Consider the following 16,599-nt stretch of genomic DNA (forward strand, 5'->3'; position numbering starts at 1 on the left):
TATTTTTATGAGCATTGGTGTTATGCCTGCATGTATGTCTGTGTGAGGGCATCAGTTCCCCTGGAATTGGAGTTACAGACAGTTGTGAGCTGCCACAAGGACGCTGGGAATCCTTGGATTCCCAGGCTCTCTGGAAGAGCAGCTGGTGCTCTTAACCACTGAGCCATCTCTCCAGCCCGAGCTCGTTGTTTCCCTTAAAGTTTAATGGCCTCCTTCCATCTGCATATTTGTTCTGTGAACCATTTGCTACAAAAAAGCTGTCCTCCATGTAAAATAGACATGTTGCAAAGATTCTAAGTAGTGGGCAGGTCAGATGACATGAGAAAATTTGGACAGTGAGATGCTTCCTGAAAACAAAGTCTAAAAGAATCTGCAGTAAGTGTCATGTGCACTCATTATTATAGAACAACAAGACATTGCGTTTGATGGTGGGGACGTGCAGGTGTCACTGCTCGTCAGTGTGTACCCAGCTCACTGGACTCTCGTATGCACACATCACATGACTTCAGGGGTAAGAGAGCGGTCACACCTGAGATAGTGTCTGACACAGAATATGTGCTCATGATTCTTGACCTACCAAGAACTACTTACTAATAATACAGTTACTTGAAAATAGAAAGGCCAGGGAGTGTCAGAAATGGTTTTCCCTGGATAGAACATTCCTGACAAGTTACTTTTTTTTTCTTACTCTGTGTTTCTGTCTCGTAATCAAGAGCAGCTATGAATATTTAAGTTTCTGAACAATCACTGTGATTTCTCACCTTATCTGTGATTAGCAGCTGGTACAGCTCTGTCCTTTCCCATCAGGCCTTCCTTTCCTTGGGCATGACATCTCACTGAGCTAAACTGCAGTTGTTTACCTGTGTGTGGCATCTGCTGCATTCTTAGATGGGTAGAAAGGCATAAAATTAAAATGCAGAGGAGGAACACTGAAGTGGAAAAGCTGTCCATATCGAGAATTCCCTTTGTTCCCTTAGCTCTCTCTGTGTCTGTGTGCCATGATTTCTTTGGGATCTTAAGCATTTGGGCCTCTATATACATGATCGGGAGAAATCATTTCCAAATAGATGCGTTAGGATTTTTGTAACTTCTGATTTCTGCCTCTGCTGAACTTTTCCGTCCTATCAGAAATGGCTTGTCCCGCTTGGAGCTTCCTTTCTGAAGCTATGTCTCTTCCACGTAGGGAGTTTGCCTGGCGCGACCCCGAGCTGCCAGAAGTCATTCACATGCTGCAACACCAGTTCCCATCCGTCCAGGCAAACGCCGCGGCCTACCTGCAGCACCTGTGCTTCGGGGATAACAAAGTGAAGATGGAGGTACTAGACCCAGAGCCCACCATGATGTGGGCACACTGTGACTTCCGCTTAGCAGCTGCTTGCTTGCTGTTTAAAAATAACTGGGGTCTTGGGGGTCTGGAAAGATGGCTCAGCAGGTAAGAGCACTGGCTGCTCATCCAGAGGACCCAGGTTTGATTCTGAACACCCACATGGCAGCTCACAGCCATCTGTAACACCAGTTAGGGAGGACCCAATGCCCTCTTCTGCTTTTGTGGGTACTGCACACACATGCTGCACATACATACATGCAGACAAAACACCCATACACATAAAGTAATAACAAAGTTTTTAAAACATAAAATTACAAAATGACTAAAGTTTGAGGGTGTTGTCAGTGGCAGAGTATGTGCTTACAAGGCCCTAAGTTCAATCCTTAGCTGTAGCAGAAAGTTTTAAAGTCCCGCCTGGTCCACCATAGTTTAAAAATAATATTAAGCCTCTGTGTGTTTACTTGGGGCTGAGCAGCTGCAGACTGGGCGGGACACAGGAAAATCTTCTGACTATACTTAGCACCATGAAAACTATTAAAAAATAAAATTTCCTTTTGAAGTGATTCCAGACACCCTTTACATCTTGACTATGCTTTGCATCATCGCCTCTCAGGCAAACCTGGGATGAGTGGACTGCCTGGAGTGCCTTCAGCCTGTCAAAGCTCATCCACTTAGTTAGCATATTTATCAAACATGAAGCAAAAATCACTTTAATCTAAGCCTTAGAAATATTTTCAAAGAATCTATTAGATTAAAAATTACTGCATTCACTGAACTGGGGAGATAATCTGTCACATGAGGCTCTGGTCAAGACAAGTATTTTGGTGTTTATAGAAACAGTGAGTTCCTAGTTATTGGCTAGTGTTCTGGAGCATGCAGATTTTTTTTAACATTTCAGGCCTTATCATCCTGCAATGACAGTTATTACCTGCTCAATTTGTAAAACCACATAACAGCCTCAGACCTAAAGGTGGACATGAATAATAAAGTAAAATACTAAAGAATTCCAAGTGGAAAAGAGTATGAAGAGAGTAGCCTGGAGAAGCAGATCTAGAACTCGATTCCTGCATTGGCTCTGAGTGTCTGGGTGCTGTGTCTGTATATTCACTCCACACACTCATACAGTGAAAGTGTCAGGCCTGGTGTGGACGCAGACCCCTGGGTATGTGACTGTGGCCTGTGTGCAGGGGCCGGTCCCCCAGATCTCCCTTCTCTTTAAGCCTGAGCACAGGGAAGGAGTGCCATCTTAGAGAGTAGCCTTCAAATTTTCAGCAAGTGTGTCCCATGATCTCACCCTAACAGACTTGTGCAGCCATCAGTTTATTGCATATTCCTCAGGCCTGGGATTTTTTTCATTCCAGGTGTACAAGCTAGGGGGAATCAAGCATCTGGTTGACCTTTTGGACCACAGAGTTTTGGAAGTTCAGAAGAATGCTTGTGGTGCCCTCCGAAACCTTGTGTTTGGCAAGTCTACAGATGAAAATAAAATAGCAATGAAGAATGTCGGTGGGATCCCTGCCTTGCTGCGACTGTTGAGAAAATCAATTGATGCAGAAGTAAGGGAGCTTGTTACAGGTGGGTAGAGAATGTGATCTTGTCTAGAGGGAAAGCTGGAAACATTCGAGACTGTGCCCTTCCAGAGTAGCATCGAGAAGCCATTGGAAGCAATGTTGAGATAGATGAGGCATTGGGCAGGTGGGTGGGCTAGCCGATGCTCACAGCTGTCTTGAAGGAGGCCATGCCCCCAGAAGACATTGCAGTGTTCTGTCAGTAGCAGCTAATATGGGTATCAGTACATAGGAATGCACACTTGCTTCCCCTATTTAAGCAGCTGCGTGGTCCTGACATCCCTGATGTGTGCTTCCTTTTCTGTTCCTCTCTCATAGCTTCTCATAGAAGAAATAAGGTCTTGCTGGACTTTCATTGCTATGTTTTTCCTTGGATGGAATTCTTATATTGTCTTTCCTAAACAGACCTCAAAGGATTTATAAGATTTAATGCCAAACATGAAGAAAAGTGCATGAAAGTTCAGTGATTGCCTTTTTCTGTTTCCTATTACTTAAAAGTAAGTCAAACTGATCTGAAATAGAGGCAGTCAGCACTTGAGAAGAACTCTTGTCCTTTTGCCTGGGGCATATTAACCCAAGTGCCCACTTAGATGTTTCATCATTCCTGAGTGTTGGACTCTTCTGTTTGTTTAAACACAAGATTTTCTAAATATGGGCCCTGGCCTTGAAAAGAGGAATGTGAGTGTATATTTCAAACAGCTATATCCTCATGGAATCTTCCAATATAAAACTAAAAATATCTTCTGATATTTCTTCTAGAACCCTCTACCAGAAACTTTTTGGACTTTTAAGAAACATTTCTTTCAACCATATGTATATGGTAGAGGAATTCAAGACTCACTTTATAATCATATACTGTAGCCAGTAATAATCTTGAGTGGAATGGTTGCTTGTAAGATGGTCCTTTCAAAATATTGGAAAGGGAATGATCAATATGAAAACATATCATTCGGATCGAGTATGTAGAGGACTTAAGAAACATATTTTCCAGTTCTCAAAAGCTATTGCTCTCAGCTTGATTTCTGTGTAAACATTGTCTGGTTAATATGAAACTACCAAGTCATACTGTGAATCTAGAGAACTTGCTTGTGTGTGTGTATGTGGACATGGTATGTGCACACACATGTTATAGCCCAAGACCCAGGGAGAAAGTAAAGTTAGTTGTTCCATTTCTCGGTCAAACACTTGGTAGAACCAGACTTACCTGATGTTTCAGAGGAAATGTAAGAAAAGCGAACTGTGTGTGTCATCTAGCAGGAAGCCTCAGGAGATCTTTAAATCCTTCTTTCATTAACACTTCTCCAAGTCAAATATTTACAAGTTCTTTAAACTGCAGAATCACAGGGGTGTTGAAAGGGGTCTCCAGTTCCTCCTGTCTGATCAGCCACCCAAGCAAGACATGGATGTCTGTACCACTTCTGCATTCAGCTCCACTGTGTGTTTGCATTGGCCAGGACAGGAAACTTGCATAACTTCCGGGCACAAGCTTGGGCATCATCAAGCTTGTCCCGAAAGCAACAGTACGTTTGTTTTGATTGAGAAGGTAAGGGACACAAGCCCTGGGGAGCTCATAAGAACAGCCCTAAAGACCAGTTCTGCCCTACAACCAGCCTCCCCGACCCCTCCTAACCAGGAACCATTGGTCTGAACTACCCTCACTCCAAGAAGCACAGCTGCCCGTGTTCTAGAGAACCCTCCCTGAGATCAGAGTGTCCTCTGTCTGTTTCTCAGTATTCAGCCAGTGCCATCCACAGAGACAGTGGCTTTACGGGCTTCACGTTTGGCCTGTGCAGGTGTGGACTAGGAGTTCATCAGTGATCATTTTTAAGGCCAATAAACTGTTGAATTCAAACTAATAATTTGAAGAAATGACTATTCACTTGAAAGTAGGTCTTCTGTTATTCACAATATTAAGCGATTCAACCTAGTTATTAAGTCTAAAGTCACGCCTCCGCCTCCCCTCCCCCCATCCTCTTTGTTTCAGTTTGGCAATTTTTACTATACAAGTGAAGAAATTTTAACTATTCTGAAAAAGATGTCTGCATTTGCTTTGAGTGTAGTAACTGCCCGGGGTGTATATTTTTTGGCCACCTTTGCATTTTCAAGGGAAAAAAACCAAAACTTTTTGCCAAGATTATTTTCTCAAGACAGTGTGGCTGTCTTTGCTAATTAAAATGGTTCTCTAACATGTAACATGACTCTTGTGTTTCCTTCATCGTGTTGAACATTTTCCACGGTGGAATACACTGTGCTTTTCAGGTACTTTCTGCTGTGTGCAGGGTGCGTTGAGTGGATCTTCCTTCCCCCAGGGGCTTTTTGCTGTTACTATGCTTAAACACAAAAGCTGTACAAAGTCTAGCTGGCCCTCCATCAAGCTAGCAAGTCAATGTCTTCTGGGCCACAACTGTGATTACAAGTGGAAGCATCTTGTCACTAAAATGGTATGATGAGTCCATTTGTTCAGGATTATTAAATTGTGTTTCTGAGCTAGGAAATACGAGTTTATAGTTATTGGGCTTTCTGAAAACATCCTGTTTTAAACTGTAGAAGTCGAAGACATTACAAAGAATCTGGAAGCCTGCTTTGTAATGAACTGGATGTCCCAACACTGTCACGCTGTTAATCCTCCCTATTAATGCCAGTGTTAAGTACCAGGAAGTAGCCTTTGTTCTTCAGTATTAATAGACTGAGTTCATATAACTTCTGTATTCACTCTTTCCAATTTAGCAAGTGATTATTCACTCATATGGCTAGTAGAATATTTCCATGCTGATGGTTTTGAAATTTGAAATTGGAGCCATGCATTACAAACACCATGCAGAACATGATTCACATCATCCCTCTCTCATCACTGGCTCCATATTTATTAAGACTAAAGTCTACCCTGTCGGAGTCCAGCTTTGACCTATCCAAGGGTTCTTGGAGGGAGGAAAAAGAAATGAGAAAGTGTTAGATAGAAATATAATCAGAGACGATGAGAAAGACAGAGACACAGGATAGCTTCGGGAGGGCCCTGGGTCAATACCCAGTCACCTCGACTTTATTCATAATGGGCCTTTTATTCATCAGCAAGGGGAGGGGCAAAAGACCTCCCCCTTCCAAGGTTGAGGTATAAAGTATCAACAAGTATAGACCCTTCAAAACACCTAGTATCCACGCCTTTGGCCATATCATCCTAGTATGCAGCCCTGCTGGGCAAAGCAAGCTTAGACTTTCTGAGCTTGAGTAAGGCCTTAATAGGGAGCCTCCGTGGTCCCCACACCACCACCCTTTGTCCTCTTTGTTTTAGTTTAGCAATTTTTACTATACAAGTGAAGAAACTTTACCTATTCTGAAAAAGATGTCTGCATTTGCTTTAAGTGTAGTAACTGATTAAGTTAATTTTTTTAAGATAGTTTTGTGCTAAGGAAAACCAGGTGAGCCAGGCAAAGATTTAGCAAACAGTAGGTCCTGGCAAGAGGTGGTCATTCGAAGTGTAAAGAGCCACATTATTGCAGGATGAAAAATTCTGTTCTTGTTTCCCTGACCTCATTAATATGCTTTTTATGCAGTCATTTGTTACCTGATCTAGACAGGAGACAGTCCATTACTTTCTGTCTTGCTTTTCTGGACCGCTTGAGCTATTAGGAGCTGTGTGTTATTTTCAGAAATCTAGCAACAGCCCTTCCCACTTCCCAGCCCAAATTAGTAAGAATTCTTACCACCTGGTCTACTTAAAATAATAATAACAAAGCCATTCATCATCAGTCTCTGGCCACCCTCCCTCTTTCTCTATCTCATTTCAAGCCATGAAAATTTGTAATGAAAAAATAACCACCAAAAAAAAGTATGTTTAATTGATAATATCCCAAAATAGTTCATTATAGATGTGCCAGCTCTTAGTTCATAAAGAACTTAGAACAAGAAAATGCCATGAAGAGATCTCTATTCCACAAAGGCACAACTGCTCACCCTGCATCACAAATGAGAAACTCAGGGCACAGGGAGGTCAAGTTCCTAACACACAGGCTAAAATCTTCTCTCCCCCAGCACAGGCCACTGAGATGTGCTAAACAAAAGCAACTCTGGGCATGCACATGCCTGTTTCAACTACTTCCCTTCATTCTGGGTACCAACAGGAGGAATCTCAGTATCCTAATTACTTGACTTTTCCCAGCATCATCCTGGAATTCCACCAGTGCAGTCAGGTCAAGCTAGTGACCCGACTCCATCGTAACATTTCAGCTTGCTGCAGTGTTCTAAGTCTGTCAGAAGTGACAGTCTGAGTCTCATGCACCCTTCTGCATGGACTAGGTCCTCAGATCTGAGTGTAGACATCCGAGTGCTAGGCAAAATGAGTAAAGTCATTCGGAGAACTTGATTAACCAACATTGGTCAGAGTGGAATTTCCCAGCAAAAGAGAGGCCTGCCATGGTGTACTCCCTCAGTAGCCTAGACAGCTTATAAATATGAGGAGAGTGGACACACACGTGCAGACTCCACACCACACCCCTCAGTCTTCCAAGGGCTCTGATTCGGTCTGATGCCCTGCAGCTCGCAGCTTTAATTGCTTGTCTCTGCCAGCAGAGGACTGCTACATTGACGATTTAGTGAGGTAGAGACGAAACAGTGTCCTGCCCTCACAAGTCAGGTGGAGAATATATGTCTTAAGTGACTCTGGATAAATCTGCGTGCTCATGTAAATGACCAGATTCTTTGTCAGAATCCTAAAGTGTCACCAGCAGAACAGGGGTGGGAGGTGGGGCCACTGCACTCCCTGCCAGCTCTACTTCAGAACCTTTCTTGTTTCCCTTACTCAGCCTGTTCCCTTGTACCAGCTTCCAGCAGAAGGAGCCAGCTTTATGTCCCCCATGGGCAATTCTCAGCGTTCCTGGATTGTAAGCTTATTTCCTGAAGAAATGCCATTCGCAGGAACATTGAACTACATAACCATGTAGTGTCATTAATCCTTTCAAAATACCTACCAAGTGGCAAAATTACCTCAGTAGAGAACATGCTGAGATACAAATGCCATCCCGTAAAGGGATCCCTTCGGTGTTGGCAAATCAACCTTTATGATTAGGAAATCACAGAAACACAGGTCAGTGCTTATGTTTTCTAGACACCGAAGATCTAACCCCCTCATGACCTTCATGTGGGAACAATTCTCAGTAGCAGAAGCAAGTACCTCCAGACTGAGCGCTTAGGCAGGGCCCTCCCTGGGCAGCTGCTGCAGCTAGCCCCATGTTGCGTTCTCCACAGCTCTCTTCTAGAAAGCTTCCTCCCCTCAGACTCGGACACCTTTGCACCACGAAAGCCACACCTGAGGGAGCTCTCCCACACCTGACAGAGACTGTGCACCAAATGTACAGGAAATTCCACGGAGCTCTGAGGTGAGCAGGCAGAGCCATGCCAAAGCCAGCTGAGCCAAGAGAAGGATTCCCACCCAGGAGGCCTGTCAGGAAGAAAGACACCATGGCCCATGCCATGCCGTTAGACCAAGAGCAGCTCTCTGCAGCCTGCTCTAGGGCCCTTGGGCCCTCCCCGTCGGTGTCGCACCTCCAGAACCCTGGAAATTACTGTATGCCACCGTGATATTTTTTTCCTCACAAGTTATCCGCAGAGGGCATTTTTCTGTTATTGAAGACAGTACTTTTGTCCCTCTCGTAATAATTGCTTCCCCACTATTCCAATTCCATTTCATTTTTATAATTTGCTGATGGCACAGTGGTCCTGGCAGAAAGCTTGAGCGATTAGTCTGAAGCTGCAAATGGCAGGCGTTTTGCTAGCTGTCTGCTCTCCTCACTACCCCCTCGGCTTCTTATTCTGTCAACAGCACCGTATTTTGGCACATACACAAGCTGTCGGCCCATCTTTCCACCACCAGCAGCTTGCATCGAGCCCCAGGTTCTTGCAGGTGATTCTTATCTTACTTCCTCCCACCTTTGGGTCCTCACTACCTCACCCAGAAACCACAGTCCCATGCCATAGGCTCTGCGGTACCTGGCTCACTGGAGTAACCCCAGTGGCGGCAGTTCTGCTCTCCCACCTGAGTCCCAGTCTGGTCCACCCACCTTCCAGGCTATCCCCGGCCTCAAGCCTTGCTCCTCCTCTTCCTCTTCCTCATTGTTACAGTCTTCCCAAGGGCTCACAGCCCTTTTCTTTCTGACCCATACCTTTCCTACTACAGCTCAGTGCTGTAACCTCCAGGCCTACCAGACAGGAACTCCCATAATTTAAAACCATCCATGGGGAAGGCAACTCAGTGTTGTGTGAGATTGGGATTCAGAGTCAGGTGGTCAGCTTTCCGTACAGGCCCAAGGATCCAGGCATGTCACCTATATGGACCTTTATGTCCCTGGTGACGAATGGTACCTGTGCTTGGTGGTGTTGTGAGGAGGTGTGTGGAGTGCCTGGCAGATGGCATATTCAAGCTGTGCTCACTGATCTTCCAAAATTGTCACAAGGCCTCCTGAGAGCATACAACTCAACCGGGGACCTTCCAGCACCCAAAAGAAACGTGACCAGAGCTGCACACGCCCTTCTAAAGTATTCCAGTGGCCATCTTAAGAAAGGACAAACCCAAAGACAGTGGAATTAATTTTAATAATGTATTTTATTCAGTCCAATAGTTAGAATATGTCAATGTTTCATCAGTATGAAAATCAATTGTGAGATATTTTGTGTTGATTCTATACCAAGTCTTTATAATCTAGTCTTATACAAATCAGTCTGGACTAGCCACATTTCAAGTAATTCCTTAGCCTCTTGTGGCTGAGCTGCCCTGCTAGGCAGCGCAGGTCTATACAAGTTGAATAGCCCTTCCCTGGAATTCTAGGGGTTAGAAGTGCTTCAAAGTAAAGAATTTCGTAGAATTCTAAAAATAGTTACATGAACTTTACTTTAGCATCCTGAATCTGAAATCAGATTTTAAAGCATTTCAGATTGTGGATTTTTATATTAGTTACTCAGCCTCTGTAGTGGTTGAGTGGAGATGGTATAAATTTTAAAGGTAGGTGGTGTTTATGGTTTGTAGATGTAAGACTGGCAGGCAGTAGCAGGTGGCTATATTGTGGCTGAGTACTCACCATAGCATCTTGTTACTACTTTTTTCCCAACAAAAAGCCGCAGAGGTTCATTAAGAGCCCCACTGGAGCAAAGGGGAGACCTCAAGGAGCAGCCACAGGGAAGAAGTGAGGCTTTCTCAGGTTCTGAGTGTTTCAGCCAAAGGCTGCTGGAAAATAATAAGGAGTACACCCTCAGAGCAGGCTGTGGTCTTGGATTAGAGACCTCCTTCATACCCAGTTACCATCAGCGTGTGGCTATACACTATAGTTGATATTTTTTACTCTTACTCTTTTGCTCTTTGGGGGGCCCAACACCCAGCTCCCAAATAAATCACACCGAGTCTTATTCTTTCTTATGAATGCCCGGCCTTAGCTTGGCTTGTTTCTTTCCAGCTTTTCTTAAATCATCTTGGCTACCTTTTGCCTCTGGGCTTCTACCTTTCTCTGTTTCTGTATATCTTTTCTTTCCTTCTTATTCCAAGTCTGGCTGTGTGGCTGAGTGTCAGGCCCCTTCTTTTCTCACTCCTTCATCTCTCTCTTCCCAGATTTCTTCTCCTATATGTTCTGCCTGCCAGCCCTGCCTATCCTTTCTCCTGCCTTGCTATTGGCTGTTCAGCTCTTTATTAGATCAATCAGGTGCTTTAAACAGGCACAGTAACACAGCTTCACAGAGTTAAACAAATACAATGTAAAGGAATGCAACACATCTTTGCATCATTAAACAATGTTCCACAGCATAAGCAAATGTAACACATCTTAAAATATTCTACAACAATACACAATGCAGCACACCCTACACACAGTCTGAAGTCCTTGTACTACTGTATTTGTACTATGGTTCCACCACTGTTTTTCAACAATGCTTCCAGGATGGGTGTACAGGACAGCATCATGTTCCCATAAGTCCATGGATGCAAACATTGTTGGAATGAGGGCATGATCTATACTGGGCATTGTTGCTGCCCCAGGCAGCAGGAGCAAAGGCGTTGTCTTAGTTAGGGTTTCTGTTGCTGTGAAGAGACACCATGACCATGGCAATTCTTATAAAGGAAAACATTTAATTGGGGCAGACTTGTAGTTCCCAGGCTTAGTCCATTATTGTCATGGTGGGAAGCATGGTGGCATGTAGGAGCTGGAGAGGTTGCTGAGAGTTCTACATCCAGATTGGCACACAGCAGGAAAAGAGAGACAGGGGACCTGGCTTGAGCATTTGAAACCTCAAAGCTCACCTGCAATGACCCACTTCCTCCAACAAGGCCACACCTCCGAGTAGCACCACTCCCTGGTGACCAAGCATTCAAATCTATGAGCCTATGGTAGCCATTCCTATTCAGCTACCACAGGCACACTGGCTGACCCAGCAGGATGTTCTCTCTGCCCCAGGACAAGAAGATCAGTCATCTTCACCCTCATCTCTGAGGCTGGAGTAGTTCAGTTTACCTTGTGGGCGTCTTGAGAAAGGTGCTGAAGCGAAGAATATTAAGAACTGAATGTCAGGGCTGGGAATATGGCTCAGAGGTAGAGCACTCACCTAGCATGCATGACACCATAAATTCAATCCCCAGCACTGCAGAGATGCACAAAACAGACAGCTGAGGAGATTATGCTCGCTCATGGAAAGGAACACGGTATAGCGAGTGGCATGTAAGGAGTGCTGGGACTTCATAGGCTTTTTCCTTTTTCCTTTTTCCTTTGGCAGTGTCTGCAGGTGCTTGATTTTTGATAATGTGGAAAGCTGAATGCGATATAAACATAAATGGCTTCAAACGATCCGTGCGGTCAGAGAGAGAAGCACGTCCGTTGGCTGTTGTATTCTTGCCGACAGTGAAAGCACTTTTCAAATGTTATTTGGTTTCTAATGTTCCTTTAAAATTGTACTTTCAAGTAGTTGTTATTATTTTAATTAATCAGCAAAATCAGCTTTTAATGTGAATAATAAAACTATCAGTTAGGCATTAGATTAGTTATACAGCCAGCTTTAAACACAAGCGCTTTCAAAATTCTACAGTGTAGGATTTATGTGAAATGGTATTTTAATTACTTTATTCGCTCTTTGTGAAGAAAACAAACTTTCATCTCCCATGGCACCATTTAATTTTGCTTATTGGTTATTCATGATTATCTCTAACCTTTTCTGTGGTAGAGAATAAGCAGCATTTTCTATAATACACATGGAAATTCCTAATACTTTCTAAATTAATTTGTATGTGTATATTCTCAGTCCTCAGAACAAAGCTAATTGCTTTTGAATAAATAAAACCTCCAGCTTCCTAAACCAAATTATAGCTTGCTTTTAATTGTTTAACTTTTTCTTTGGGAACAAGGAGGTGATGGAATGTGCCACTCCATAATTTTGGAGGTAATTTTGTACTAGGATGTAGGAGCTGGAGGTGCCATGTTTGATGGAGAATGCCAGGCTCACAGCTCTTTGTGTTCTCCTCGGCCTTGCTACATCTGGGAGCTGCTGTAAGTTCTGCTCATCACTTACAGCCCTTGTAAGAGTCTCCCTGTTGTCCTGGATCCCTAGAGAAACTGGAGAGAGCATGGTTTTATTACTATTCTAGCAAGGTGGAGTGTGCCCAGGGATTCATTAGCCAATGGGAAGAATGGTGCTTTTTGCTTTGAGTAGAAGAGCCAAATTCATAAAAGCCCTCTCTGAGGCTTTTATGTCTCATTGAGTCTTTTTTCATCTAGTATTTGTTGACCGGAACTAGTCATTTTGAACTCTACTGTGGGGTTTGGGAGTAGAAAATCAAAACCAGTGCCTAAAGATTTACTTCAGCCTTGGAAGTGGTTAGTTCAGTCCAGCAAATGGGCTCAGCGTGACTTGTAAAGGGCAGAATTAGAGGGTGATCTAATGCGTGGTGTGTAGCACAAACTATAGGACCATAAAGCTGCTGCTGAGTGGGTCTTTTCAATACTACATACTTGGCAAAACCAGAATCTCATTTTTTCAAGTCATGAATAAACAGGACCAATTTTGGGGTTGCAGAAATGAAAGCCTGAATTTCACTGGTAGATCCATTCTGTGGCCAGCCAGTCACCCCAGTTAATCAAAAGATAGCATAATCGGCTCATCTGCTGGAAGGTTGCATGTCTTTAAACAACTTGACATTTAGTGCTTTGACAGCCCCGTTCCTTTCTGCCTCACACTCTAAGGGATGGGAATCCTAGTCTTCGGATGCTGGGAAGTGGAAGAGCAGGATGGTAGTGTCAGTGTGCAAGGTGGCCTGTAGAAACCAGCGGATTCTGATAAAGGTCTAGAACACTGTTCTGGCCCTTTCTCTGCAGCTGTGGACTTTAAAGGCACTCCTAAATATTGTTTCAAGAAAAGTCACACTCCTGTCCTCTAAGCCTAATAGGCAGGAAATAAAAGGGGAATTTATAAACAAATGTAAGACGTAAGATGAATCCATCAACAAGTATGTGCAGGTACCAACTGTCCTGCATATGTGTAACAAAACATGAAAGGGGACAGGTAGGTAGGTAGGTAGGTAGCTGCCCACACGTGCCTAGATAAATTCAAAAGTATAAATGTTTATCTTCCTTTAAGGAACTTCACATTTAGAATTACACATCTATGAAATTATCAAGTGGGAAAGTTAATTGGTTGGGCGCATGTTGCTTAGCTCTAAGCACATGGAAAATAAAGCCACCATAAATCAGGTGATGATGGGTTTATTCTTGTTAATTTGAACACAGTTATCTGATGTCAGTCCCAAACTGATTGCCGACGAACTGTAGAATGATAAGTCTGCTGGCCATTCTGAATCCTTGGGGGGAAAAAAAGAAAAAGAAAAATCAGGAGACTCCTGAAATACAAAAGATACCCTCTTGCCATAAATAAAGCTTAGGAGTACCTAGGAATGAAGGCAGAAAAAACAAACAACAAAAACGGAATTTGGAGCCAGCATAAGGTAATTTCTCATCCCGAACGCCCCCCTTCTGTGGTTGTAATTTCACCTGAAGTTTCTGGAGCAGGCTGTTTAGTTTCTTGTAGAGACAAAGAGCTAACTTCCTGTTTATAAGAAGCATCCACAGAGCCACTGGCAGCAGGAAAATAGTAAGGAGACAACAATACAACAGAAAAAATTCAACTAAAAATTACAGCACAGCAAATATTTACATAGAGTTTACATTGCATTGGGTATTGTGCTGCAAGATGCAGCGTTTACAGTAGACAGTGAGCATAGATTATATGCAAACGCTACAAATGCCACTTTGTTGCAAGGAACCTGAGCATCTGCCCACTTTGGTAACTACAGAGGGGACCTAGAGTCAGCTCCTGCCCCCATGGATAGCGAGGGGCAACCATACGTCTGATTTCATCCTTACAGCCTCTGATATGGTGGATGTTGCTTTGCATAAACCCTGCCTTGTAGTTAACTTGACTGGACTGCATTCATTCCGTGAAGAAGGAAGCCGCTTATTGGAAAATGAAGCTGTCCCCAGGAGTTGTATTTTGTGAAGGGAGGAATGTGAAAGGCTTTGACAGAAAGAGAATTGCAACAGTCAGGTTAGGAAATCACATGCTCCCAAATTGTCAGCAGGGGTGGTTTCTGGGTAATAACATTTTCCCCATCAATGGCCAGGCAGCTGTGTGCGGCAGTTGCAGCTGACTCCAGCTCCTGGGTCCCCGCTAGCACTCTTCACTGTGATGGCTTCATTAGCAGGGACTTTGAAAGCCCTGACCCCACCCTGCTGTGCCTCAAGCCACTCTTCTGCCTTCTTCCTTTTCTCTGGGTCCTTGGTCAGCACACACCAACCGATAACTCACTCATAGGTCTTGACTATCATTGTTTTCCAATGTTTCTCCCTAAGATGTTCAGCTTTTACATAGGAAATAGAAATAGACACTGAAAGGTACTGTGGAGCAAAGATAAATAAGGCCACATTCAGTCAGTTCTTTCCCAACTAAGACAGTCTGGCCCCAGAACCCAGCCATTGCTCCAAAACACGGCAGAGTAACTCTGACAGTGGAACTGAAGTTCTGTTCCTAAGCACCATGCACATCGTGTAGGCTTCTCAGTGGGACCTTGTGTCTGTATGCCTCGGTACAGTTATGTGAACAAAGGTCATAGTGAGAAGAGTCGGCTTTCAGAAACAAAGCAGGTTCTGTATTTTCTAAATCTCCCTTTTATACCAACCCTCCCTCCTTGAAGAACTAACCTGGGCCCAACTAAATGGACTGTGCTCAGAATGGGGTGGGAAAGACCAAGGGTGAAATCCTTGGGGAAGGGGGCCGAGAAACCAAATGAATGAGGTCTAGAAATGAAAACCAAGTGGGAGAGGAGAGGAGGGGAGGGGAGGGGAGGGGAGGGGGGAGGGGAGGAGAGGAGAGGAGGGGAGGGGAGGGGAGGAGAGGAGCGGAGCGGAGCGGAGCAGGCACAGAGGCAGAGCAGAACATCCTCAGCATCAGTCTCCATCACTGACCACATCTCCACAGCACAGGGATGGATGGCAGCAGAGGCAGCCCTTGGGCACAGTCAGGGTCTTTACTCTAAAGCTGCCCTTCGCTTTCTCCTCCTCCTCCCACAGAGACAAGGCTACTGTCTGCTCGCTAACACACACACACACACACACACACACACATACACACACACACACACACACACACACACACATACACACACACACACACACACACACACACACACACACCCGTACTTTACATCCAGAGAAGGCTGCTCACGTTGGCTCCGAGCTGGCTCCTTAGGTCACAGCATTTGGAGCAGCGGTGTCCAGTCTTGTCTGGCCTAGTGCTTGGTCAGTTCTGTTCAGAGGCCCAGCACACGCCCACAGACAAAGGCAGACATTGTCAGCCCCTTCTCTCCACAGGCCCACAAGTGTACAGTGCTGACAGTTCGGTGAAGCCTTCGGAGAAGCTTGTCACAAACACATCAGGAGTGTGGGGTGCTGAGAGACTTTGGGGTGAAAAAAGTCAGCTGCACCACCTCTCCACCTCCTTCTTCTTACTTAAGAAAGCGCATTGACGTAAAAATGCTATTAGAGTAGGTGACATCTCAGATTCGTTCCCGTTTCTGTATGAATCCTAAGGAGTTATGGCAATAAGTTAACGCACTTCATCTATTACTTTCTCCTATATCAAAAAAGGAATGGCAGTAACACTTCTCAGACACATGGCAGTAAAACTCTTTGAAGAAGAGAATAAAGCGAATACAGTGACCCTCCGTACAGCTGGTTACTGTATGATGCTATACACTGTATTCCAGGAACTCTGTTGAAGCTGGACTTCCTGCTAACGAAGTGAGAATTGAGAAAATGCTGGAAAGGAGGCTTAATGAGGGAAAATATGCCAATCTGTTGAGAAAAAGAAACTTTGCCCAAGTCATAAATTCTAGAGGCTTGTCATATCAGCCATTGAGTGTAAGGGACAATGCAAGAAAAGTAAGTTTTGTGAACCCAGGCATGCTGTCACTATGACGCCTGTACTTAGGTTACCTCCCTGTCCTGGGAAGGGTTACTTTGCCTTGCAAAGCCCACAGTTGTCTAACCGAACTTGAACATGAGTCTTGAGACTTTGAAATGCATAGGAGAAGCCAGCATGTGTGTGTGCTGCAGCAGTTATCACCGGTCCATCCCAGTCCAGTTGCAGATGTGGGGCATAGATCTGGGCAGTAGGTTAGGTTCAGATCAG

The 16,599-nt window shown here is 44.3% G+C and overlaps 1 protein-coding gene across 14 annotated transcripts in view; it reads left to right on the forward strand.

Annotated features, from left to right (window-relative positions):
• The window catches only part of Pkp4 (plakophilin 4), a 225,997-nt gene that overhangs the window by 187,588 nt on the left and 21,810 nt on the right, over nucleotides 1-16,599 (forward strand). For all 14 annotated transcript variants that reach the window (XR_009378791.1, XM_059260491.1, XM_059260493.1 and 11 more), the window contains 2 exons: nucleotides 1,188-1,316; nucleotides 2,689-2,902. Coding sequence is in view for 13 of the 14 variants with exons in the window: in XM_059260491.1 (XP_059116474.1) it covers nucleotides 1,188-1,316; nucleotides 2,689-2,902 (343 nt within the window). In the remaining variant the exon portion in view is untranslated. The remainder of the gene's footprint in view (nucleotides 1-1,187; nucleotides 1,317-2,688; nucleotides 2,903-16,599) is intronic.

The sequence above is a fragment of the Peromyscus eremicus genome, chromosome 4, assembly GCF_949786415.1.
Source record: "Peromyscus eremicus chromosome 4, PerEre_H2_v1, whole genome shotgun sequence".
Taxonomy (NCBI): Eukaryota; Metazoa; Chordata; class Mammalia; order Rodentia; family Cricetidae; genus Peromyscus; species Peromyscus eremicus.